The sequence below is a fragment of the Ammospiza caudacuta genome, chromosome 9 (assembly GCF_027887145.1).
Source record: "Ammospiza caudacuta isolate bAmmCau1 chromosome 9, bAmmCau1.pri, whole genome shotgun sequence".
NCBI lineage: Eukaryota > Metazoa > Chordata > Aves > Passeriformes > Passerellidae > Ammospiza > Ammospiza caudacuta.
In genome coordinates, this window is record NC_080601.1 from 6809751 (window position 1) to 6835120 (window position 25370).

The window sequence follows — 25370 nt, forward strand, 5'->3', positions numbered from 1 at the left end:
ATGGGGCACCGGGAGATGGGGCACAGGGAGATGGGGGCACCGGGAGATGGGGGCACAGGGAGATGGGGGCACGGGGAACCGGGGAGGGCGTGGGGAGCTGCCTGCTGGGAGTGGGGAGGGGGCTCCGGGGACATTGAGGGCGTCCATGGGGAACTGAGGAGGGGCCGCGGCACCGGGGGCAGCCGGTGGGGATCGAGGAGGATCCGCGGGCACCGGGGGTGTCCGTAGGGAAATGGGGAGTGCCCACGGGGAATTTGAGGGTGGTCTGTGGGGCTCTGTGAGGCCTTGGGGACTGTCCCCGGGCAATCACGGGGCTCCGTGGAGAATCGGGGAGGGTACACAGGGACACTTGGAGGGGCTGGGGGACATTGGGGAGGGAGCACTGGAGAAGGTCCAAAGGCCATTGGAGCGTGTCCATGGGCCACTGGGGAATTGGGGGGGGGTCCATGGGGCACTGGGGACTGTCCAAGGGGCACTGGGAGGGTCCCTGGGGCACTGGGAAGGGCTCACAGGGTATCAGGATGGTCCCTGGCGTGCGCAGGGTGACAGGGAAGGTTTGCAGGACACCAGAGGGGACACTGGGGACCGTCCATGAGCATCCAGGAGTGCTCTGTGGGGAACCATGGCTGGCTGTGAGGCTCTGGGGACAGTCCCTGGGGCACGGGGGGCTGGGTCAGTGAGGTGGAGGAGGGTGCCCACAGGACATTGGGGTGGGAGGACGGTCCGGGTGGCACCGGGGACTGTGTGTATGGCTTGGTGGGACATGTCCTGTGGCTCTGCAGGGGCACTCAGGGCACTGGGGTGGCTGGACTGTCACAGGAAGCACTGGAGCTGGGAGATCAGGGCAGATAAGCTGGGCACGTTTGTACTTCTGGGTGTTTCTGGCCAGGGACAACCAGGAAATGGAAATGGACAGAGGCACGTGGGTGTGAGCGGATTTGGGATTAGTCATAAATTCACTGTTGATTCAATGAACTCTCCATGACTTCCAGTGGGACTCAGTGCTGGCTGCTGGTCCCCACTCTGCTGGGCTCTCTCTCCCTCTGGCAAGCAGCATCAGCAGCTGTAGGCCATGGAGCACACAGAACCTGGCTCTCCCTCCTGCGAGCTCTGGAGGTCCCTGCACAGGAGCAGTGAGGGAGAGGAAGGACAGGAGCACTCAGTCCTGTGCCCACAGCCCTCACACACATCCCCAGGTCCCCACTCCTGCCCCCAAGGCCTCTGTGCCCCTGGCCCTGGTTACCCCTTGTTCCTGGGAGACATTTGAGTTTCATGTTCTTCCTTCCCTCTATGCACCTGCTCTCAGGCAATATTCAGATTCCCTGGAACTGCTGTGCTGCGGGCTTGGGGTTGGAAAGGAACTTAAAGGTTATCCCATGGCATGGGCAGGGAGACCTTCCATTATCCCAGCCTGCTCCAAGCCCTGTCCAGCCTGTCCTTGGTCACTCCCAGGGATGGAGCATCCACAACAATTTGTGTTCTGTTAACAGACAAAACAACCCTGATTTTTTTTCTTGTTGTTATTGTTTTTAAATTTATTTTACAACACACAAACACATCAGAGTACAACACAGTAATAAAAAAAAAAGAGCAAAAAAAGCCTGAAACATTACAAACAGGTCAGGAGGGTGAGGGTTGGCAGGGTTGGTGGCAGGGTGGGCTGGGCTCACTGGGCAGGCACGGCCAGGCGGGGCAGCAGCGGCGGCGCCTTGCGGCTGCGCTCGGCCGACATGTGCTCCAGGCGCTCCGTGTAGAAGCCATTGAAGTCCAACCTGAGGGACAGAACACACCTGGGCAGGGCTGGTGGCAGCAGGAAACCCCCCAGGACACCCACGGGGTGCTCTGGTCACCAACTGTTGTCACCAATTGCTGTGGTGTTGTAACAATTGCTGTCACCAGTTGTTGCGGTGTTGTTTTGAGGGTCCCCAAGACAAGGCGAGAGATGAGAATCTGACTCCCAAGTTCCCAACAGCCTTCTCAACTAGAAGGGTGATTTATTATTTTATGATATTCTATTATATTAAAATAAAATTATCTACTAAATCTATACTAAAGAAAGAGAAAGGATGCATCAGAAGGTTAGAAAAGAATGATAATAAAAACTCGTGACTGACCAGAGAGTCCAACACAGCTGGCTGTGATTGGTCATTAATTAAAAACAATTCACATGGAACCAATCAAAGATGCACCTGTTGGTGAGCAACCTCCAAACTACATCCCAAGCAATCAGATAATTATTGTTTAAATCTCTTTTCTGAGGCTTCTCAGCCTCTCAGGAGATTTTTCAGAAAATACCCCAGTGACACCAGGGAGCCCTGTCCCTGCACGGGATGTGTGCTGTGCCATGGGTGTGGTGACACCTGCTCTGTGCCAAGCCTTTGACAGGGAAATGCATCAGGAATCTGTCCCAAACACACTGGGAAGGATCAAATGCTCACAGCTCCTCTGCAGGCCACACAGAGGTGTCTCGTGTGGACAAGGGTTGCTCAGGGTCTGCACCTTCCCAGCCCTCCCCAGCAGTGCTGAAACCCCAGAGCTCAGCCCTAACTCCCACAGGAAATCCACCCAGCACCAGGAAATGCTGAGGTTCCCATCCCCACCATTCCCTGGCTAACATCAGGATGCTCCCCATGAATCCACAACTCACCAACACCAGCACATGGCCAGAAGGTGCTCAGCCACAGGTGACACTTGGAAAAGCCTCTCCAAAGCACTCACCACCAGGGGTACCACCACAACCCCACCTCCCTGATCATCCAGAGTGATGCCACCCAGCCCCAAGCCTGCTGTGACCTTCCCTTGGCACATCCCAGAGCACCCCCAGCCTGTGCAGCTCGTGTGCCCTGGATCACTGAGCAGGCAGGCAGTGACAGCCCATGAATCACACCAAAGTTACTCTCTCCCTTTCTCAAATTAGGCTGCTCCAGTACCAACTGAATGGGCACAATATTTGAGTTTCATGTTGCTTAACAACCTCACACAAACGGCAACAAATTGTTCCTTGACATTTTTTGGTGCCTGCAGAAAACAGAGCCTCGACAGATGGAATTTATCTGTTGCTCTCTCCTGGCTGAAAAGCTTTACATCGCCTTCATCCCCGAGGAGTTGAACCAGGGAAACCTGACACTGAGGTGAGAGCTCTGGGCAAGTTTTGCTTCAAACACAAGGCCAGGACTTGCTGCTTTGAGCACCTGCTCCATTTCTAAAGCTGCTTCATGCCCAGCTCAGTGACTGGCAGATTTTGCTTGGCTTCCCTTTCAGCTGTTTTTAGTTTCAAGTGATCCCTGATAACCATTTCTTCAGAATCTCTGTGGTGCTCCCTCAGCATGTGCTTACGTGCCAATTTCTTGTTTTGTGGAGAGGTTTGCACCACTCCATGTCCTGGTGACCTACTCTGAGCTCAGCTTCCTCCACACTGGTAAGGGAAGGATGCTGGTAACCACACTGATGTATGAGATTTCTAAGAATGAGGACTTAACTAATCCTGCTGACAGAGCCCTCTCCACTGTAGTTCTACACCTTTTCACTCCTGGGATGTGTTGCAGTGGCTGGAGAGTTCCTGCACTCCCAAGGGAAAGGCTGGAGCTGGGCCAGGGGAGGTTTAGGTTGGATTTTAGGGAAAGGTTCTTCCCCCAGAGGGTGCTGGCACTGCCCAGGCTCCCCAGGGAATGGGCACAGCCCTGAGGCTGCCAGAGCTCCAGGAGAGCTTGGGCACTGCTCCAGGGTGGGATTGTTGGGGTGTCTGCAAGATCCTTGTTGGGTCCCTTCCACCTCAGGAGATTTTCTGATTCTAGTCCATGACACACTGAGCAGGGCTTGGGCACAGCAGAGATCTGTCACCTGTGAGCTCTGGAGGAAACCCTCTGCATCTCCATCTCCTGTTGCTTGATGCCACAAATAAAATGTCTCAGTTACTCAGTACCACAAAATGAGTAAGTGCTAACCAGGATCAAGTAAATGATGAGCAAGTACCAGAACTGTGAATTTTGTTATTTATCTGACATGTTGATGATCCCTGTTGGAAAGCAGTCCCATAAAAAGGTTATAAATTAGAAGAAAAGTGTGGTGTGTCTTACAAACTCTTCCTTATAAACTCTCTCAAATATGTTATTTCAGATGGCAACTGTCTCCACTCTGCTTCTCAGGTTCCTGTTGCCATAGAGCCCAGGCCTGGAGCCAGCAATCCCTCCAACCTGAATGGGAGCTAAATGTCACCTCTGGGTGACATTCACTGTGGGGCTCCCACCCTTTCACCAGCCCTGAGCAGGGACTGGAAAGGTCCCTTGGGCTGTTCACACCAGGATTTCTGCTGAGGAACTGGGGACATCAGACAGGAAAGGTCCCTTGGGCTGTTCACACCCAGGATTTCTACTGAGGAACTGGGGACATCTGGGTTGACAGGAAAAGTCCAGCAACTCCAATGTCCTGATGAAGACTCAAGTGGTCCCAGAGAGTTCAGTCTAGGGGGGGACATGACAGTGGTGACAGCCCTGGTGGCATAAGGACAGGGACATGGGAACAAAGGGAGGGCAAAGCAGCCAGACCCTCCCCTGAGCCTCTGGGTGCAGCTGGGTCACTGTCCACAGCACACAGCACAGACAGCAGCACTGCATCATCTGCACCATCACTTCTCCTTTCCCCTGAAGCAGGAAGTGCTGCTTGCACAACCCAACCTCTCTGTGCTTGGCAGCAGCAGCTGCAGAGGTTTCACAGCTCAGGAGTCACCTGCTGGCCCAGCTGAGCCCCAGAGGGGCTGTGACACTGATGGAGCAGCTCCTGGTGTGGCACCCTGGGCAGGACACACAGCCAGGCTGTCCCACTGTCCTGGCACAGGGTGACATTCCCACCATGGCAGAGTTGGTAATTTGGTCCTCAGCAGTGTCCTGGCCATGTCCCCTGTGCCCTGGGATCATGGGGTGAGCTGCCATCAAGATCTCCTGGATGGGGAAGTCATGAACATGAACATTCCCCTCTGTTAGAACTTGTACTGGAGATGGGAAAAATGTAAAAAAAAAAAGGATAAAGGAGGAGAGCTGGAGCACTGAGGAGCACTGAATGCTCCTGCCTGGGTGACTCAGCTGCCTGTGGACCCAATCCCTGAATCTAACCCAGTCTGGATGCTCCTGTGACACCCAGCAGTGATGGCAGCCAGGGAACAGGGAGAGCTGAATCCTGCCAGCCTTTGCTACAGATGGATCCTGCCTGGAACCTCAACAGCCTGATGATGATGATGATGATGATGAGCTGGGGTCTCCAGGCACATGAAGGGTGACATGAAATGTTGAGAAGCCACAGCAGCCTCTCCCAAAAGGTCCTGCAGAGATTTGGGGGCCCTGGTTAGTCCTGACAGGAACAACACCACAGCCACACAAACAGTGCTTTGGAGGAATTCCAAGATGAGGAGAAGACCTCTGACTCTGGTTACTTCAGAGCTGGAGCCAGCCAGAGTTCTTAGGGCTGTGGAGAAGGGCTCCTCACCCACATTCCCACTTCATGGGCTCAGCAGCACCCACAGGGGCAGCTCTGGGGGCTGGGAATGCTCCCCTGACAGGGGGTGGAAGCAGGAGAGCTCAGAACACCAAGCAGCTCTGGGGCACTGCCAGGGGCTGTGCCAACCTGGACAAGGGGCTGGACAAGAAGCTCCCAGAAGAAAAGGACAAGTGGAAGCACAATCTCCTGTGGGAATACTTCACCTAACAAGGGTTTGCAAAGTACCAGCAATCCTGACAGCCCTGACAGATGCTGTCAGAAGCAGCACCAGGAGGGGACAACAATCTCCTTAAAAAACACTTGTGAGACATTCCCTCTCTCTCTGCTCTCAGGTGTAGCACATCTCAACAGAGCTGTGGGGGTATCAGCCGCCCAGAAAAGATGTCAGTGCAGGTGGACAGGGAACAGAACATCCAGGGTTTTTTTTCTTGAAAAAGCAACACCCAGCAGCAAAACTTCCATCTGCTTTCTCTCCCCTCCCATCCTGTGTACCTGACTTTTATGTATTTCTGAAGGAATTCTGATTTCCAAGAAGTGGAATAAATGCAATATGGGAACTTAAAATAGACACTTAATGATAAAACCTTTGTGTGATTTTCTCATCTTGGAATGCTAACCCTGTAGTTGGAAATTGGTTTATTCACTGTCTCCACAGTGAGACAACCCCAGGAAAACTAACACTACATTTACAATATTAATGGCCAAATTTCACACAATTCAGAGGAATGCTTTGGGGTTTTCCTAAAGCCTAGGGTAGAAATGCAAAGCAGAATGGTCTGAGTTGGAAGACACCTCAAAGCCCATCTCATTCCAACCCCCTGCCATGGGCAGGGACACCTTCCTCTAGCCCAGGCTGCTCAGAGCTCCTAAATAAACACATTTCTCAGTTATAATGAGCATTTCCTGAGCTGAACCTGGGACCTGGGGAGGGGAATTCACAGACAGGGAAGGCCTGGCTCACCTGTAGATGATGTTGAGCATGCTGTGCTCACAGTCATTGGTGCTGTACACGCTCAGCTTGTCCAGCAGGTCCAGCAGATGTGTGGAGAAATTGCTGTCAAACTTGTTGATGGTGGCTTCAAAGCCAGATGTGAGGTGCAGGCTGTCAGCATGCTCTGCTAAAAGCTGCCAAGACAAAGGCAGAGTGGCCCCATGTGGGTGCTGATCTGCTCACAGTGATTCCCTCCATTCCCTAACCCACCCAAAAGCACTGCCAGCAAACTTCACTCTGAAATAAACCTCTCCAAGTCCTTGGTAGCTAACAGCCCTGCTGTGCCCAGCCTGGGAGAAGCCCAGAGCAGATCCCAGCTGAGTTATCCACAGATAAATGCTGCCATTGCTCATTTTCAAGCAGGAGGAAAAGCCAGCAGGCAGAAAATGTGTGTTGCCTATGACAGGCTGTGACCTCTGGAGCTCTGTGACTGCATGGTGATGCAGTGTGTGCCAGAGGGACAGCAGGATCTGCCAGCCACAGAGCAAACCCCCTGTGCATCCAGACAGAGAAATATGGACAGGACAGATCCCCCAGGTGTGAAAGCCATGGACTGCAAAGAGCCCTGCTCACACTCTGGGAATGGTGAATTGCTGGCATTTTCAAAGCCTGGATGTGGCTCTGCACAGCTGAAAACACAAGTGAAACTCAAATACCAGTGCAGGGACTGCAGTGGGAGAGACAGGGTCTTCAAACAGGCTTTGAGAACTCCAGCAGAGCTCCACACTGCCCACAATTCCACAAAGGTTGTGGTTTTGGGGCCAGAGGTGGTCTAGAAACCAGGAAGGGCTACCTGCACATGGCCACCCTGGCCAGAGTGTCCCACCTTGTTGGTCAGCTTCTTCTTGGCAGCCTCCTCAGCACGCTCCTCCTCGGTGGGAGGGCCCAGCATGGTGCCGTGCTCCAGGGTGAGCCTCTCCATCTCATTGTCCAGCTTCATGCTCTGGGTGAACCTCTGGCAAGGGGACAGCGTTGGGGACATGGTTACAGCTCATTTCTTCCTTTGTGGCACAGCACAAGGCTCAGCTGTGCCCACCCCAACTCCCTGGAGAGCTAACTGTGAGTCTGAATTCAGCATGCAGGTCTGAGGCTGGAAATGGGGGTGTGGATTCTATTTCCATCTGTCAGAGGTGGGGCAGTTCTCTGCTGTTAACTGGGCAGTTTTGTTTATCTCTTCCACAACCAACCCTCCCTCCAGGAGATCTCTGCTGTTCATGGGCCATTAATTATTAGTTATCTTCTGTTCATAGGCCATTAATTATTAATTATCTCCTGTCCATGGCCAGTGAGTGTCCCTGCAGGGCTGATCCAATCCCACCATCCCATGGGGAGATGCTCCGCCCAGGGGAGGAGCCAAGCATTCCTACCTGGATCCAATCTGAGCTTTGGGACCCCACAGCAGCCTTTGCCCCCTGCATTCCCAGAGGAGCAGCTTTCTGCTGCCCTGCATGGCCAGAGGAGCCCAGGCCCATCTCCAGCAGCCCTGGAGCTGCAGAGGAAAACTCCCCCTTGTGCAGGATCCCTGCTGCAGCAGAGCCACAGCTGGCACTGCAGGAGGGCTGAGCCCCCCTGGGATGGGGCTGGGACACCGCCCTGACACACAGGGGGCAGGGACTGCTCTGGCTCTGTTTATCTTTTTGTACTATTGCATCTGTATTTTAATTTTCCTAGTAAAGAACTGTTATTCCTATTTCCATATCTTGCATGGGAGCCCCTTAATTTCAAAATTACAATAATTCATAGGGAAGAGGTTTCCATTTTCCATTTCAAGGAAGCTCCTGCCTTCCTCAGCAGACACCTGTCTTTTCAATGCTGGTACACAGATCTCTCACAACCCACTGGAAAGTGAATTTTAGAAAAGCTGTGTGGGCTCCCTGATGCTGGAATGCACCCCTCACCTCACCCTCAAGAGAGATCTCTACAGAGCACTATGATTTACACCTCAAGAGAGGGAATTTGGTCCATATGAACCTGATCTCCCCATGGAAAAAGGAGAATTTTGTGCAGTAAGAAGCCACAGAAACCATTTAGGAGAGGTGTCAGCTGTGAAACCCTAAAGCTGCAGACAGAGGGAACAGAGACAAGTCCACGTGGGGTGGCACAGGGACTGTGGCACAGGGAGGCTGTACACACCTGCATGCAGTTGGTGAACATGACACACACAGACATCAGCTTGGAGAAGATCTTGAGCAGCTCTGGGTTGGTGAGCATGCAGTCCTTCAGGCAGTTGTCCAGGAAGCTGGTGTGGTGGCTCAGGACATCGTCAATGTTGGATGCCTGTGACAGGACAGCCCAAAAATGACAAACCAAACCATGCTCTGCCCCAAAGCTGCAGCCCAGCACCCTGCCTCTGCCAGGGACCCCTCAGAGTGAGCAACTCCTGGTGTAGCTCCCAGAAACACCCAGAGATGGAGACTGCATCTGCATTGCTGCCTTCAACAGCCCTCACAGGCTTTAAACCTTTCATTTATCACACCACTGCCCACAAAATGCTTGCTTTGATCACCCAAGCTCTTCCCTGGAAAGGATGGAGTTATCTGCTTTATGAACTTGCATTTCCTTTGTTTTTAAATCTGCTTGTCATGGCCACTCCCACCTCCACAACCTCAGTAAAGTCAGTGAAAACAAGAGCAAAAGGGAAAAACAAATCTTAATGTCAATAAATCTTAAATGTTAATAAACTCATATAAACTCAATTAAAGCATACAGGCTATTCAGAAATATGCTTTAGGACCCAATAAGGAACTGGGACATGCAGTGTTGGGAGGATTCTGTAGGATTTTTGTTCATCTCTGCTACTCCAACAGGCTGTTTCAGTCTAGAGTTTTGAATGAGAGATTAAAACTCCCTCTCACTCTGCACAGTGCTGAAGCTCAGAACACAAATCAAAGCTTAGCAAAGAACCACAGGACTCAAACTGCCTCAGCATCCACACTGCTCCAGCAGGACCAGTGCAGGAAACCCCTCCCACACTTTGGGGATTTTGGAAGGAATTTTGAATGAGTTAGAGATGGATTTCTGAGTTTTCAGATGATGTGGTTTATTGAAGAGTGAGTTTGGCTCACATCTTTATTGTATGGTTTAGAAAGTTACAAGACCCCTAATTACAAGATCTCTTAAGGATTTATTGACCAATAAAACACTGCCAACAAGGATATTTATGTTTTGGACCCAATCCTTAAATATGGACTCATGCTACAGCTCGCTTAGCCAATCATGTTATGACACACAAACTTACAGTACCACATTCTAAACTTTTTGTTTACCCCTGTAACCACTTTTATTTTTTCTATATCTTAAACTCTAAAACTCTAAACTTTCCTCTTCTTAACTTAACATGCTTTAAACTATAAATCCACATTCTCACTTCTAGCACCTAAGTTTGGAAGCCTTTTTCCAAGATCTCAGATCAAATCCTGTCTTTAATTCTAAGCTTTAGTTTACAAGCCCAAAGTTCTGAGAATTCCCAGCATTTTGGAACCCACACCACATCCCTTTAAGCTACTGCAGAACAGGGACAAGTGCAGCTTTCTAATGAAGATGATGATGAAGTTGTGTTGATGAAGACAGTGATGTTGTGCAGATGAAGATCCCAGCCACAATTTTAGGAAGAGAGCACCTCTCTTTAGGAAGAGAGAAGTGTGACAAATAAAATGTACTACATGAGACCAGTGAGGATCATCCTTTTCCCCCCTAAAATACAAATTAAAGGAGAAAACAGGGACAGGATAACTTCAACAACAGCCTCCATGCAAGTACAGTAAACTAAATGATGTATTTCACAAACCTAAACTTGCAACAAAATTAAGAAATAAGTACAATTCCCAGATTATCCAGGAGCTTGACATATGAACCCTTTCTCATTCAGAAGTTCTGCCAAGAATGTGCAGAGACACAATCCTAGACCTGCTCCCTCCTGTGAATTCTCCAGGAAAAAAAACATAACAGGGCATGAAAATGTTGGCTAGCTGACCCCAAAAACCTCCTCAGGGCACAGGAAGAGCTAAGGCAGGATCAGATGATGCTGAAGATCCACAAGGGCTGCCAAGAGAGCTGATTGCAGGGGTGTTGGGTGGTTTGGTACCTCAGAGGAGTGTTTTGTGTTTTTCAGGGTGTAAGAGGAAAAAGATGCACAACCCAGAAGCATCTGATCACAAGGTGACTACCACAGGGAATGGTGATGATGATGATGATGATGATGATGATAATAATGGTATTTTTTAAACCAAGCATTCCCTGCCTGCCAGTCCTTGGCAGTTTCATGGAAGGGAAAGCACAGGCTCTACTTTAGGAGCACTGTAACCCAGCCAAGGAATCAGCTGGAGATGCCTGGACTGGCTTATGACCTTTGCATCCACCTTCCTTTTGCACAGCTCTCTCTCTCCTGTGGATGGGAATGTTGAGCAGAACCTGCCTTTACATAACAGGGAGCAGAGTGAGACAGGAGGATGCAGCACAGGAAAGGGATGTATGACTAATCAAGCAGAAAGGTGGTGCAGAACAGCAGCACTCTGCAATGTGGCAGGAACAGCAGCTCCCAGATATTTTAATGCCTCCAAAAAAACCAACAGACAGCTGCAGTTACTGAAATTAGGCCTTACATTTGTTAAGCCTTCCATTCCAACTTCACTCACCAGCTTCAGGTTCTTCTCCAGGATGTGCCATGTTGGCTCCATCACTTCAAACATCATGTAATACTGGATATTCTGCACAAAATTCAGCATCCGCTGCCGCAGTGTGAAAGCACCAGCAAACCTAGGGGAGAAATCACACCCACACATCTCAGAGCTAGCAAATGCCACGGAGAACTAGCACCAGCCTTGCACAGCCAAGCACAGAGCTAAATATTTCTGTCCTAGCAAATGCCTTGCTGCAGTGTGAGAGGGATTATAGTCACTGCAAACCAGCTCTGAGTATTTTTCAATTAGTAGAGTCAGAGTTTTGAACCTGGCATAGGCTTTAAATATTTGTTCATACAAAACGAAAATTTTGATATTAAATATTAAAGCAACTTTACAAACAGCTATTGAGTGAAACCTAAAATGTTACAAATTGATGTCTCTGAGCCTGTAAGACATTTGTAAGGATCTTTTTCGGCTCAGTATTGTCTGAGCTATGTCATGAGGTATCTAATTAGCAAGAAGGAGACCCAAAACTGAAAAAAAAACAAATAAAAAGCTGTACCACTTAGCTGAATGCAGGGAGAATTGCTTGGCTGTCTTATTGCTGATCCAAACATTGCACAGCTGCCTTTCCACGTGCTTGCAGTAGAACATGTGTCTGAAAAGCATCTGGTACCTTGTCAGTGCTTTCCTGGAAAGAAAGGAGAAGCCCATGCAGATTTTGAAGTCCTGCTCTGATTGACAGACCAAGCTGTGAAGGCTGAGGCTGCTCAGAGGTAAAGAGACTTTACACAATATGTTCCTCACGCCTTCAGACACACACAGATCTGCACTGAACCAAAGCAAGAGAGCCACATTTGCAACCCCCCCCAAAGAATTCCTCTCCAAGGAGACCCTCCTCCATATTTCCTGCCAGTGGGTTCATCACCAGCCTCCTTAATTCCCTCCAGTTCCAGGCAGGGGTCACTCACATGGGCTGGGAGGGAAGGTGCAGACACTGTGGTCACCATGCTAAGGCTGAGATGGTCACCCAAGAATTCACCAAGATTTTAGAATTTAGCCAGATTTTCCAAAAAAAGGGGAGGCAAAGCTGTAACCAAGCTCCAGGCAGCATTACCCCAGCAGCAATGCACTGTCACAAGCAGATGGGGCTGCTTATTTATAGCTCTGGGACTGGATTCAGGTCTGTGCTCAGACACTTGGGCGTAGGTGTCTGCAGAGCTCCAGTCGATACAGTTCAGGAAACCTTACCAAAATCCTATTTTCACTTCCATAGCTACCACCAGAGCTAACACACTGTGTTGGGAAGGAAGAGACAAAATCCCAAAAGCGTCGCGTCGTTGGGAAAGTCTCACTGATTCAATGGAATTTTTCAATGGAAGAGGGGAAATTAAGGGAGGAGTTAATTGCTGGCATTCAGCAATTTGGAATCTGCCACTCAGCTCACTCAGTGCTGCTTGTCCCATTTGCTTGTAGCTCGCAGCAGTGTTTTCCCAGGGAAACAAGAAGCAAATTCCTGCAGAATTCCATTTGGACCCTCACAGCTCAGTTAAATGCAAAATAGCCTGTTAGAGTAGCAACAGCCTGAATGCTTTGAGTCTGCAACCAGAGATAGCAGAAAGTGTGTTTTCTTCTGCTCTCCAGCTTTGAGGAATGTTTGATTCCTGCATGGAAAGCCTCTTGGGAGAGTACCAGGCTGTTTTTCCCTCAGTGGATTGATGCCTTACCTGTTTATGATGAGGGACAGAGGCCACTTCACAATGTAGTCGAAGGAAAAGGCCTCCAGGCCGCTGAGGGTGAGCTCTGTGGGCTCTGCACTGATGATGGCTTTCTCCTGCTTTGTTTCTATGGCCAACACCCTCAGCAGCTGTGTGATGAGGTCATGGGGCATCAAGTCAATCTGTAAGGGAAGAGCAGGGAAAAAATGAAGCCACAGGACACCCAGAGCTGCTGTGGAACAACAGCAAGGTGCCCAAGGTCAGAGTCACTGCTGTCACACCAACCTAGGAAGCAGCAGGTTCTCACAGGCACAACACAGATCTCCCACACCTTCTGCTCAAAATCAATTTATCTTCTGCTTCCACCCATTCTCACCTTTAAATCATCCTTGAAGGGATCAGTGTTGGCTGTGCTCATTCTCAGGGCTAATTCCAGCAGAGCCTCCAGCCTTGTTGTTATGATGTCATCCACAGGCTTCTTCAGTTCCTCCTCTGTCAGATCCATGAAGTGAACAAAAAAGTCCCCTTGATCCATCAGGAAATAGTGTTTTATAGATCTGCTCAAGAAAATGAAAAGATAATTGATGACTTTTCTTAAAGTTAAGCCATATCAAACCTAAAGGAACAAATGCAATTAATTCAAACGAGCCTGGGGGGTTTGAGCACAAAATATTTCTCTTTCTGGAGAGCACACACAGCCATAAATAACCAGTTTGGAGACCAGGCTTTTATGGATGTCTCCTCCTCCCTACCTCCTCAGTCAGGACACTTCTGTGCAGTCAGATCAGGGCTGCTGCTGTTGTTTTTTGCCTAGAAAAATGAAAAAAACCCCAAAACTCCTAGGTGTGCTGTGTGCAGGCTCCTACTGCTGTCCTGAACAATTCCCAGATCTGCTCCAGCCAAGGGGCAGCTGCCAGTTCTGAGCAGAATCCTGCCTTCCTCTCAACAAATATCTGTATTAATTTTTTAAAATCCAGCAGACTTTTGCTGTAACAGGACACATGAACTTTGATGTTCACCTGGCACCAGGAAGTGTTCCCTGTGGTGGGCACAGAGCTTGGAAGCAGTTCTGAGGTGAGCCTGAGGATTAACCAAGTGCCTGGTCAGAGATGACACATGATAACTGCAGGCTTTGGAGCAAAAACAGGAGCACAGCCATAACACAGGGTGGCTCCACACTCCTGATCTTGGCTAGACAAAGCCCTGACCTAGTTTTGGCAACAGCCTTCCAAAGAAGTTGGACCAGAGATCCCTAACATCTTTCCCACTCAACATTTCTATCATTTTAGACTTTTTTTTCCTCCTCTCCAGGGAAAAAAACCCCAAATCTTATTTTTTTAGGTCAACCTTTCTAAATGGAAATAGAGAGAACACCTTGGTAATATCCCAAGAGAACAGAGCTAACTTCAAAAATTTATGTCCCTTAGCAGAACCAATCTATTTATCATGCATTAAGTAAAATAAATCCAACCTTAGGTGAGCCACCAGCTCTTTCTCCTCCATCAGGAAGTCCAGAAGAACTTTGCTGGCATAGTTATATGCTTTTTCTATTTGTTCCACATAGGCTCTCTCCTTTAAAGTGTAGATGACCTCTTTGGCCACAGGGCAGGTGACATCTCGCCCACATTCCCTCACAACATTTAAATATTTCCCTGAAATGAAAAAGAAAGAATGTCCCATATTCATCCCTGCTGTACAGCCAACAGGGAAACTTCCACACCACTCCCTTCAGAGGAAGATGTGCTGAGAAATGTTTACACTGTGCTGTGCTGAAAGTTGGAAAGGATTTAGGCACTTTTCAAAAGATGATACAGAACTTTAAGAGGCAGCTGGTATCACATTTAAGGAGATTTAGAAATGGTTTGGTTTCCCAGTGGTGACAAAACATCTCTGCAGGTGGCCTGAAACTCTTCTCTTGAAGTCACTTTGTACAAGGACAAGAGGTTGAATGTTTAAATTAACACTCAGTCAAACCTCAGCTCCATCCAGCCAGAAAACCTGCTCACAAAACAGCAGTGAGACAGCTCCCCTTGCTGCTGGGCTCCTGTGCTGTTTCATTTATAGGGTTTGGGGTTCCTTTTAAATCTGACTCTTCTACTGCTCTCAATTCAGCTGGACAACCCCATAAAGTGGCAAGGCATGGTGACATTTCCCTTCTCCTCACACAAGACCAGCCTGCCTCAGGGTTTCTGTCACAGCAGAAGCACCTACCTGTGCTTAGGATTTTGTCAGCCATTTTCTGCAGGAAGGAGGGGATCTGCTGCTGGACAACAGTGTATCTCTGATCCCAGTACTTGTCATTATAGTCCTCCTGAATCTTCTCCTTCTGCAGCTCGTGCTCCTCCACCATGAACTCACTGAACAGTTAAAGCAGATGTTTAGGGGCAGGAAGTGGCACAATGAGGATTACTGGTTTTGACCTGCAAACTGGGAATGGGATCTATCAGAAATAAGGTCTCATGAGGACATATCCAATCAAGAACTGAAATTTGTCTGTCTGTGAAGCAAGAGGAAAGCACTATGCAGTGTCTCTGATGATCTGCAATGAGAAACAGAATTTTACAGGGTTCATAAGCCAAGGCTAAACATTATCTGTTTGTCAGTGCAGGGGTGAGGAAACACCTTTGTCACCAGCACAAAGGCATTAATTTCAGATATTTTACCTTCATCTTTGTTCCCACCTTAGGATTCTGAAAATGTGGGAAAGAGAAATGCTGCATAAACTATCAAATACATCAAAATGCTTCAAGTGACTCTACAAAAGCCACAAAACTTCCAAGAGGGTTGTTTCAGGCCCCCAGGCAACACAGACTCAACAAAGCAGATCAGAATTCATGAAGTTTTGCATTTTATTTCATTTTTTACTGTTCTTTACCTGTATGGATCATTAATGATGCCTCTATATATCCACTTTTCCAGGATTTCAAAGTAAGGCACGCTGGCTGCCTTGGTTAAATACAGGCACAGCTCCTGGGCCTGGCTGTCCCCTGTGTAATTGAAAGTCTTGTCATGGAGCAAGCTCAGGGTTGATCCTCCCATACATTCACCCTTATCCACAGAGGTAGCTGGAATTAAAAACAAAAACAAAACAACAATATAAGACACAACCTGAAAAGTCCTGAAATAAAATCTCCAGATTGGACATGGCCCCCTGAGCTGCCTGTGTAGCTGTAAGCAAGGGGCTGGACTAGGAATTTCCAGGGATTGTACCCATACAGAGCTGGAGAGGAGTCTGGAAAGGAGCTGAGAGGCAGCAGTGGTGGATACAGCTGATGGGAAGGGCAAGGGCTGTGAAGGCAAAAGGCCCTGAGGTGCCTCCTGACAGCTCCAAAGGCTCATTCACCCCTAGAAGCTGAGTGTTCTTCTCCAGAAGAAGTGCAGTGCCCTCACAAGTACAATTCCCCTGGGCTTTCTTCTTTAATAAAGCAGGAAATCCAAATGGGACATGTCCTGCCTGCTTGGCTACCCTGCAGCTCTCACAACCTGTACATTTTGGAAATTTACCCAGTGAAGCCAGAATCTCCAGGGTCCTCATTGTGGGCTGGATGTAAAACCACAGCTTCTGCAGTGACAGCAGGCCCTGCCTCTGAAGGTGCTCCAGCTGGGTAATTAATATCATGTATTCCTTGATTAGAGTCCTCATGGCTGCAGCCAGAGCATGATTTACCTGTCCATACTCAAAGGAGGACTTCTCCTCTATAAACCTGTAAAAAGCAAAATGAAAACTCTGTCAGGCAATGCAATTTGTGTGATTTTCAGGAAGTTCTGCCTTCAGGACACTGTGCAGGCACACCAGGAGATCCCATGCTGGGAATCACACCAGTCCCTCTCCTTTATTTCTCATCCCACATTTCCTAGAAGGGAAAGCTGTGGGAAGATGTTTCCTCTCCAGCCACAAGGGATTTGTATAAGGGAATTAGAACCATTTGTTTGTTGTAAAAGCACTGTGTAGAAAGTGGAATCAGCACACAAAGGTTCTCTCAGTCCTGGATGCCCAGAGAGGAGCAAAAAGCAGGAAATATGGGGAATTTCATAGCAGAGTGGGAAGAGAAGCCAGAATAGGCAGATACACCATAACTGCATTTTATTTGAAATCACCAAGGCTAAGACTGGAAAGAACAAAGCTGTGTGAATGAAAAAGTGAACTGGTAGCAAAGAGGAAAAACCCAGCAGAGCTAAAACTGACCCAAATAAACTGTCACTCATTTTATACCCTCTAGTTTAAATTAAGCATGCAAGTTAACACCTACACAATGGCAGCTTCTCTATTCTCACAGGAGATCCCCTGACAAAACCCAGCTCAGTACCTGGTGACAGCAGAGTAACTGGCAGCCACAGGAAGAATCCTGGTCACCAACTCCTTGATGGACAAGTCCAGGTTTGGATCAAGTGAGAAGGCTCTGTTCTGCCTGCCCACCAGGGCCTGTGCTGTGATGTACCTGCCATCCACTCCAATCAGCACGTACAGCAAGTCCTCCACAATCATGGATTCCTGGGAGGCCAGTGGCAAAGTGCCTGCTCCCAAAGAGGAGACAAAAAAACAAGACAAAAAAAGGACAAAATGTGTCACCTGTTTCAGCCTTGTACTTTGATTTCCTGGAGAACAGAATCCTTTGCTCATTCCTACCCAAATCCAGCAGGAAAATCCTCCCACCCAAAAGTGCCCAGTTACTTCCAACACCAACAACTTCCCCAACCTGCCACCAAAATATTCAAATACCCAGAAAACAGCCCAAAGAAAAGAAGCGCCAAGAGCCAAGTTTTGCTGAGTGTGAACATCTGGACAGCATTTCTGAATGAGAACAAAACACCACAAATGAATGCAATTTCCCCTGTGTTCCACATACCTATTGGTACTGTGGTGTCAGTGCTTAGGCTGGTGCCAATTAAGAAATCCCCAATGAGTGCAGGTCTCTCATACACCCAGGATGGAAATACTGGAATGGGCTGCCCAGAATTCTTCTTGTTCTGCTTATCCCGGAGGATTTTTCGTGTAAGCTCAAGAGGCTGTTGGAGAAAGAGAGAGAGGGAAAGAAAGGAAAAAACCAGGAGACTTTCAGAAGTCCAAGAAATGTTTAATTTCAGGGAAAATTTGACAGCAAACCAATCGATGGACTTGAGAACAGAAAGGAGAGTGGCTGGTATTTCAGTAGCATGGTGGAGGGTTTAATTTCTCAGTGCCACCTAGTCAATTTGTCCAACTGCTGCAAAAAAGAGCATATTTTTTCATATATTTGACCTTTTAATGTGTGGGTACATCAAATAATGCCTTTCTGCATCTGTCCCCACTGGCTTGGGTGCTGGGGCACACCCAGGGAAGCAGAATGGGGACATGCATCAGCAGCAGGCAGTGATTGCTGGTTTGGAGACAGCACCAAACTCCTTCCAGAAGCAGCAGCATCCTGTTCCAGGGGCACTGAGCACCTCTGAACTCAATGCCAAATGCAACCCAGACAAATCCACCCCCAGAGAGCTGGAAAATGATGGAGTTTTTTGCTCTGAGTGGGAGTTGGCGAAGGAAGTGAGCTCTTGAAGACTGAAAGACTCTCCCACCCCCAGCTCTGACACTAAAATAAATGGAGTGCAGGATCAATCATCAGCTGGGGAAGCTTGTGAAATGCACAACCCACGTGAACATTTGGAGCCCCAAGTGCACAAAGCCAGGGCTGCTGAGGGCCATTGCAGAAACTGCACAGATGTGAGTGTGTGTGTGAGAAAAGGGATAAGCACAGGCTCATTTGACTTCATTATTTACATCATGTGTGGGTGATCTGTGATCTGCTGAAAGGACCTTGATTTCCTCTGCTCCCCTCACAGAACTGGGACTTGGATGTGGAGAAATAGGAAGCATCAAGCAAGGTGCCAGCAATTCAAAGGATGGCTAAACCTATTAAACTGCAAATCTCAGTTGGTTGTATGAACATGTTCTGCTTGGGAGAAGGGCAGCCACCAGTGGGTCTTCCCAAATGGCAGGCAGGAAAAATTTCTTCTCTGAGAGAGTGGTTAATCACTGGAACAAGCTCCCCAGGGAAATGGTGGTGTCACCACCTCTGAAGTGTTCAAAACACGGGCAGAAATGGCAGCTGGGGACATGGTTTAGTGGGCATGGTGATATTCAGTCCAGGGTTGGACTTGATGACTCTCTGATTTTATTCTGTAACAAGAGGCACTATATTTATTCTATATGTTTATTCTATGTTTATTCTATAACAAGGGCTCTTCTGTTGCAGTTCAACCAGCTCTAGTGTAATTTTGTTAACTGGCAGAGGTCAAAAAAGGCAACATTTTGGCTATAAAGGACACATCCACCTGAAAGGGAACACTAAACTTCGCCCACCTCCATGAATCCTGGACCAAAACTGGTCCAAGCACTAACTCCAACCCCTGCATGATCATCTTTCTGTCAGTGCCAAGCAATCCCAGGGCACATGGCACAGCACTTGTGGCACTGGTGACAAAGCACAAGCCACAGGGACATGAATCACCTTCTCTCTGCAACTCAAAATTCAGGTCACTGTCACTACAGGCTTCAACAACAGCCTGGAGAAAGCTCCCAGGGCTGAGAACCAACCCTCAGGTGGCACCCAACAGCCCTGGCACAGGGTGGCAGCTTGCCACTGTCATGGTGGGGAACCTGCAGCTGACATCTTGAGCAAGGGCAGTGCCAACATCCACGGAGGGGGATGAAGGGCTGGACTCTGAGCTCCACAAACACCTCCAGCTCCATCTGTGACCCTCACAGACAGAACATCTGGTCACAGGCTGAGCAGAACCAACACTTCCAAGGAATGTCCTCCTGTCCCAGCCTTTACTGACCCAACAGGCCTGAGCATCAGGGCCTTTTAACACAGTTTCAGCTCTTTAAGTCTGAAGAGACTGCAAATGGAGCAGCAGGGAACACAGATCTTGGCTTGTGATGGCATTTCAATCCCTCTGGCTGTGAACTGCACATCCCAGGGAACGACACTTCCAGGTCTGTCCTCTTTTAGCAAGTTCACACATAAATCCTGGTAAGAAGATCAGTTTTATCACTGGAAATTCATCTTCCCCTCATGATCTAAATCACCCACTTGACTCAGATTGTCTGTGAAGGATCAGGATGAGTCAGGCCCAGTGTCTGTGCAGTATTTCAGGGGATGTAGGACAAGGCTGGTCTCATCACTGCTGACAAGGTGAGGGGTTGGACCCTTTGTTTAGGATTTGAGTTCTCCTCCACCATCACACTCATGTAGAGCCCTTCAAGCTGACACCCAAAGCATGAAAGGTCCATCTCTCTTGCCATTGAGGGCCTGAAGTGATCTGAGGCTTGTCCCTTGTTAGATTTTGCTGACCAGACATGAGAAGGCACTATGGACCTCTGAGCATCTTTTCTTCTTTCCCCTCTGTCCAAAAAACTCTCCATAAACTTTTGCTCCTCTGCCTTCTACAGCCAAAATATCTTTATCTTGACCCATCAGTTTTTCACCATTTTTTCCCTCCCTGTCTTGTTTGGCAGGTCAAGCTACCAGAGTGCAGTTTTTTATAATGACAGGAAACAGAATTTGGGATTTAAGTAATAATCAGCCCTTTTGCACTCTGACCTCACAACCTCCTGCTAATGAAATGTTTAACTGTTTGCTAAGCCTGGTTTTCCTCTTCCTTTGTGTCTTTTCCATGATGCCAGGTTGCTCCAAGCCCTGGCCTTGGGATGAAACACCCACAGCTGCTCTGGGCAGCTTGTGCCAGATTCCTCACAGAGAAGAATTTAACTGTGAATTTTACCTTAGAATTACCTCAAAGAATGTAACCTCAACTGACTGGAATAGAAAAAAGCCACTTTTACAAGGAACAGCACCAAGATTTAATACTGTCTGACTACCAGAAGGGCAGATTTTGTGCCCAGAGCCTGGGAAGGAAGGGCTTTGTACCTGCTGTGCACTGGAGCTGGCCGTGACACTGCCCAGCTGCTTGCGCAGCTCCTCCAGCTCCTGCAGAGACATCTTGGAAGTGGAGCAGGGGATGGAGAAATTCGTGCTGCTGCTGCTGGTGCCTGCATTTGCTGCCAGTTCTGCCCTTTCTTTTGCATTTTGCTGCAGGTAGTGGAGTGTCTGTACATAGAGAAACAAAGAAAAGGTTTTGTGAATGCAGGGCAGCACAAAATAAACACGTGACCATGTACTGAATCTAACCACAGAGCTCTCTCTGTCCCAGTTTTCCATGTCCTGGTGGATTATATCAAGAGGAGCATAACTCTCAGCAGGGCTTTAATAACTCAGTGAAAGCTAGAACTGCTCATTTGCTGATTTCTACAGATTTCACTGAGCTTTACCATAAATCAAACATTGCATTGCTGCTACTCCTCAACACCCAGTTCTAAAGGAGGAACCAACCTCTTTGTCTTCGGTGAGTTTGGACAGCAGATAAACTAAAGAATCCAGATGTCTTGTGTTTTTAGACTTCAGCTCATCATACTTCTTCAAAAAATCTTCAGGAGTTCGAGAAAACTCTGCTATTTTCACCTGTAAAACAGCAGGTTAATATTAAATGGAGTTATAATTAAAATGAAATGGAATTAGAGCAAACAAGCAGCTCAGGCTACGAAGATGCCAAATTTCAGACAGAGCTGGAGACTTCATAGCACCTGAGCTTGACTGGTGGATTGCTTTTAAAAATGAAAACAGAAAGATGTCTTATAGCTACAAAAGCTACATGATTTATATAGCTATAAAAGTATATGAGTCTGATCATGAGTGCCAGGCTTTAATCTCTAGTATTTGGGAGATATTCAGAAGAAAAAAGTCATGTTTTAGTCATATAATTGCATTTTATACAATTTCCATTTCATCATGTATAGTAGAAGAGCAACCCCAATAAGAGGGGAATAATGGGCTCTGACTCCATGGTTTCAGAAGGCTGAACAATTGCTTTATTTAGTTTTACTATATTACATTAACACTGTACTAAATGACATACTAAAGACATACTATACTAAAGAATAGTATAGTATTTTTAGTATATTATTAGTATTATTAGTATACTATGCTAAAGGAGATACTAAAGAAAAACCTGTGACTGTCTGAGACAGGCAGGACACAGCTGTGACCCACCTGACCAAGGAATCAAAACAAGTCTCACTGTGTCTATTTAACAAACCACTGTGGGTAAACAATCTCCATAACACATTCCACATGTGCAACAACAGGAGCAGTGGATAGAAATAAGAATTGTTTTCTCTTCTTCTCTGAGCTTCTCCCAGGAAAAATCCTGGGAGAGAGAATGAATTCTGAACAGAACCTCTGTTCAGAGAATGTGAATACCACAATCATGGAATCAAGGAAAGGTTTGGGTGGGAAGGGAATTTCAAGGTGATCTTGTTCCACAGGCAGGGACACCTTCCACTATCCCAGGTGGGTCCAAGCCCTGTGGGAAGGGAAGGGGAAGGGAACTTCAAGGTGATCTTGTTCCATGGGCTGGGACAATTTCCACTATCCCAAGTGGCTCCAAGCCCTATCCAACCTCACCTTGGACACTTCCAAGGATCCAGGGCCAGCCACAGCTTCTCAGGGAACAATTCCCTCCCAAAATCCCACAAAACAACCTCCTTCTTTGAACTTCCCCACACCCCAGTCCTAACATTCCTCCTCTCCCTCAACCACTCCACCTTTTCCCGCCCAGAACCGCCACCCCGGACCCAACCAGCCCCTCCTTTTCCCATTTTCCCTGGATGGGCACCGAGAGGTCGGGCTGCTTTGCCATCAGAGGGTGGCAGGACCTTGGCACTGTGGGCAGAGACGTTGGTGGTGACGTAGGGCGTGCGGTTCTTCTGCAGCAGCTCGATGTAGACCTCGGCGCCCTCGCCGCCGTGCACGCGCAGCAGGCTCAGCAGCTCGTTCACGTCGTGGTGGATGCGGAACTCGCTCATGCTGCCACCTCCTGCCACCAGCCCTGGGGACACGGGGAACAGGGGTCATCACACTGCTCCAGGGGAAACAGATCCACCAGGGAAAACAGCCCTGCCAGGGGAAACAGCCCCGGCAGGGAAAACAGATCCACCAGGGAAAACAGCCCTGCCAGGGGAAACGGTCCCTGCAGGGAAAACCGATCCACCAGGGAAAACAGCCCTGCTGGGGGAAACAGATCCACCAGGGAAAACAGCCCTGCCGGGGGAAACAGCCCCTCCAGGGAAAACAGATCCACCAGGGAAAACAGCCCTGCCAGGGGAAATGGCCCCTCCAGGGAAAACAGCCCCAGCAGGGAGATGCTTCTGGAATGTGGAGATGTTTGGCTGGGGAAGGAGGAGGAAGCAAACCAAGCAGGGTTTGAGTATGGTTTGGGACAGAGACTCAAAGCCTGTCTCATTCTGGTGCCTCAGGTTTTAGATTTTGTGTTTTTCAGAGTCTGTGCTGCTTTAGTGTGCAGTTTTGATCTACACACTAAGGGATGGTGAGTTCTCTGCACAGAATAGCTAAATAAAACAATTCCTTCTCTAGCTGGGGACCAAGGACAAATGATCCAAATCTCAGGCCCAAGTGTACAAACAATGTGGACTGAAGAGAGAAAAACAAGCAGGATGGGACTGCAATGACTTAAAGCTGTAATTGGACAATTTACTCCAATATGCAAATGGAGCAGAACTGATCAAAGTGACAGACCCTGCGCCTGGTCGTGCATTTTGTGCCCATTTTGGTTCATTTTGTGCCCATTTTGCTTCACCTTGGGTGCAGCCCTGGCTGGGCTCTTGTGCTGCCCAAGGTGGATCCATGGAGGAGATCCTGTTAATAAATCCCTGCTTTATTCTTTAGCTCTGTTCTAGGTCTCAAAGCATCTGTTCCACCCCTGCCATGGCAGGGACACCTTCCACTGTCCCATCCTGCTCCAAGTCCCCTCCAACCCAGCCTTGGACAATTCCAGGGATCCAGGGGCAGCCACAGCTGCAGCTGGGACAGCTCCAGCCAGGAACTCTAAGTCTGGGGGAGAATCTTAAGTTGAGGCTGGCCAGCAGAGGGTTTTTCACTCAGAAGGAATGCTGGAAGCACTGCTTGGTGTCCTGACAGGCTGACCCTGCTGCTGCTGCTTCTGAAATCACCCCAAAGCAGCTTTTCCCCAACTTTAGCATCATCCTATTCCACTGCCCACTTACTGACTCCACTCAAACGCTGCAGAATGCTTAAACAATAACTTTAATACTGACACAGGACCCTGAGATGAGCTCAGCAGGTCAGAGCCTGGTGCTAAAAACACCCAGGTTGTGGGGCCAGTCCTGGAATGGGCCATTCACTCCAGAGCTGGACTTGGTGATCCTTGTGGGTCCCTTCCAGCTCAGAACATCCTGTGATTCTGTAAATCAGAAACAAGACCCTGAGTCAGGAACCATGGAAATTAATAAGGGAGATTCATGTGACACAGACTGTATCAAGCAGATACAATCCAGATCCATGTATCAAGCACAGGGACACACTTTTGTTTTGCCAAGATCGTGGAATCACTTAGGCTGGAAGGGATCCCTGTGTGAAAAATGCCAATCACTTGTTTTTAAAATTTTAAAAGTTTAATAGTAATAAAATGGTTATAAAAATGGTAATACAATTAGAGTAATGATAATTTGGACAATTTGAATTAGGACAATATGAGACAATAGAGACAAAGAGTTATGGATGTCTGGGTACCTTGTTCTGGGCAAAATAAGCCCGAAAAAGGACCCACGTTAACAGAGGATTAACCCTTAAAAGCAACAGCCTGTTGCATATTAATACACTTTATATATGATGCATAAATTCCATTCAAATACAGGATTCTGTCTGGGCAGTGTCAGCTTCTTCCTCTGAATCCTGACAGCGCCTTTGAGGTGGGAAGAAGTTTGTTTCTTCTGATAAGAGGGCAATAAATTCTCCTTCTCTGAAAGATTTGGGCGTCCTGTGGCTGCTATCTCACTGTGAGTCCTTTCTTTAAAAAAGTATTCTACATAGCATAGTTTCTATTTTAACATTTTGTTATAACCTAAAACTATATTTAACATACTGCTTAATTAACACAGCATAACTTTCTAACACAACACATATAATATTCATTTGAATATTTGCGAAAAGCCAATCATAAAATACATGCATTTTTCACAGCTGCAAGCCTTGGTCCAACTCTCCACTCAAAAGTGACTCACATTAGAACAGGCTGGCGCAGTTTAAGCTTAAATCTCTTTAAAAGCTCGGCTTCCCCACCACCTGGGGCAGTGATCCTGCAGGGATTTCTGGATGCAGTGTCTGTGGGTCAGGGAATGAGGAGGAGCTGCGGGAGCTGGGCTGGCTCGGCTGAGGGCCTGAGGGGGCGCCGCACACTGGAACAGCCAGCGGGGGGATCGCCACCGCCGGAATGACCCTACAGGCCCGGGCAGCACCTCAGCTGCGCCTCATCCCACCCTCCATACCCTGCTCTACCCTATCATACACTATCTATTAATGAAATTAAATTAAATTAAATTTCATCCCATCCCTACCTGCCCGCCCGGAAGTGCCGCCGCTGGCGCCGGGAAGCGCGCCTCGCGCATGCGCTCTGGGCGGCGCGGTAACCTTGGCA

The 25370-nt window shown here is 48.3% G+C and overlaps 1 protein-coding gene across 1 annotated transcript; it reads right to left on the bottom strand.

Moving 5' to 3' along the window:
* Positions 1-1547: 1547 nt before the first annotated feature.
* On the bottom strand, positions 1548-25311 carry TUBGCP2 (tubulin gamma complex component 2). The gene is made up of 19 exons (XM_058810631.1): positions 25291-25311; positions 23992-24137; positions 22573-22745; positions 21191-21319; positions 20729-20908; positions 17669-17828; positions 17129-17336; positions 16326-16525; positions 15697-15886; positions 15033-15178; positions 14293-14473; positions 13198-13378; positions 12831-13003; positions 11666-11794; positions 11116-11236; positions 8615-8758; positions 7308-7436; positions 6452-6615; positions 1548-1772 (listed from the first exon to the last, which is right to left on the bottom strand). The coding sequence occupies exons 3-19, from the start codon at positions 22720-22722 to the stop codon at positions 1667-1669; spliced, it is 2691 nt and encodes an 896-aa protein (XP_058666614.1). The 5' UTR covers positions 22723-22745; positions 23992-24137; positions 25291-25311; the 3' UTR covers positions 1548-1666.
* Positions 25312-25370: the final 59 nt, after the last annotated feature.

What these genes read in the sequence shown, in the direction of transcription:
- TUBGCP2 (XM_058810631.1), bottom strand. Translation starts at nt 22,722, where the DNA reads ATGAGCGAGTTCCGCATCCACCACGACGTGAACGAGCTGCTGAGCCTG. An exon ending in CCAGCTCCAGTGCACAGCAG is followed by an intron (nt 17,829 to 20,728) that starts GTACAAAGCCCT and finishes TTTCTCCAACAG; the next exon opens with CCTCTTGAGCTTACACGAAA. An exon ending in AGAAGAAGCTGACCAACAAG is followed by an intron (nt 6,616 to 7,307) that starts GTGGGACACTCT and finishes TTGTCTTGGCAG; the next exon opens with CTTTTAGCAGAGCATGCTGA.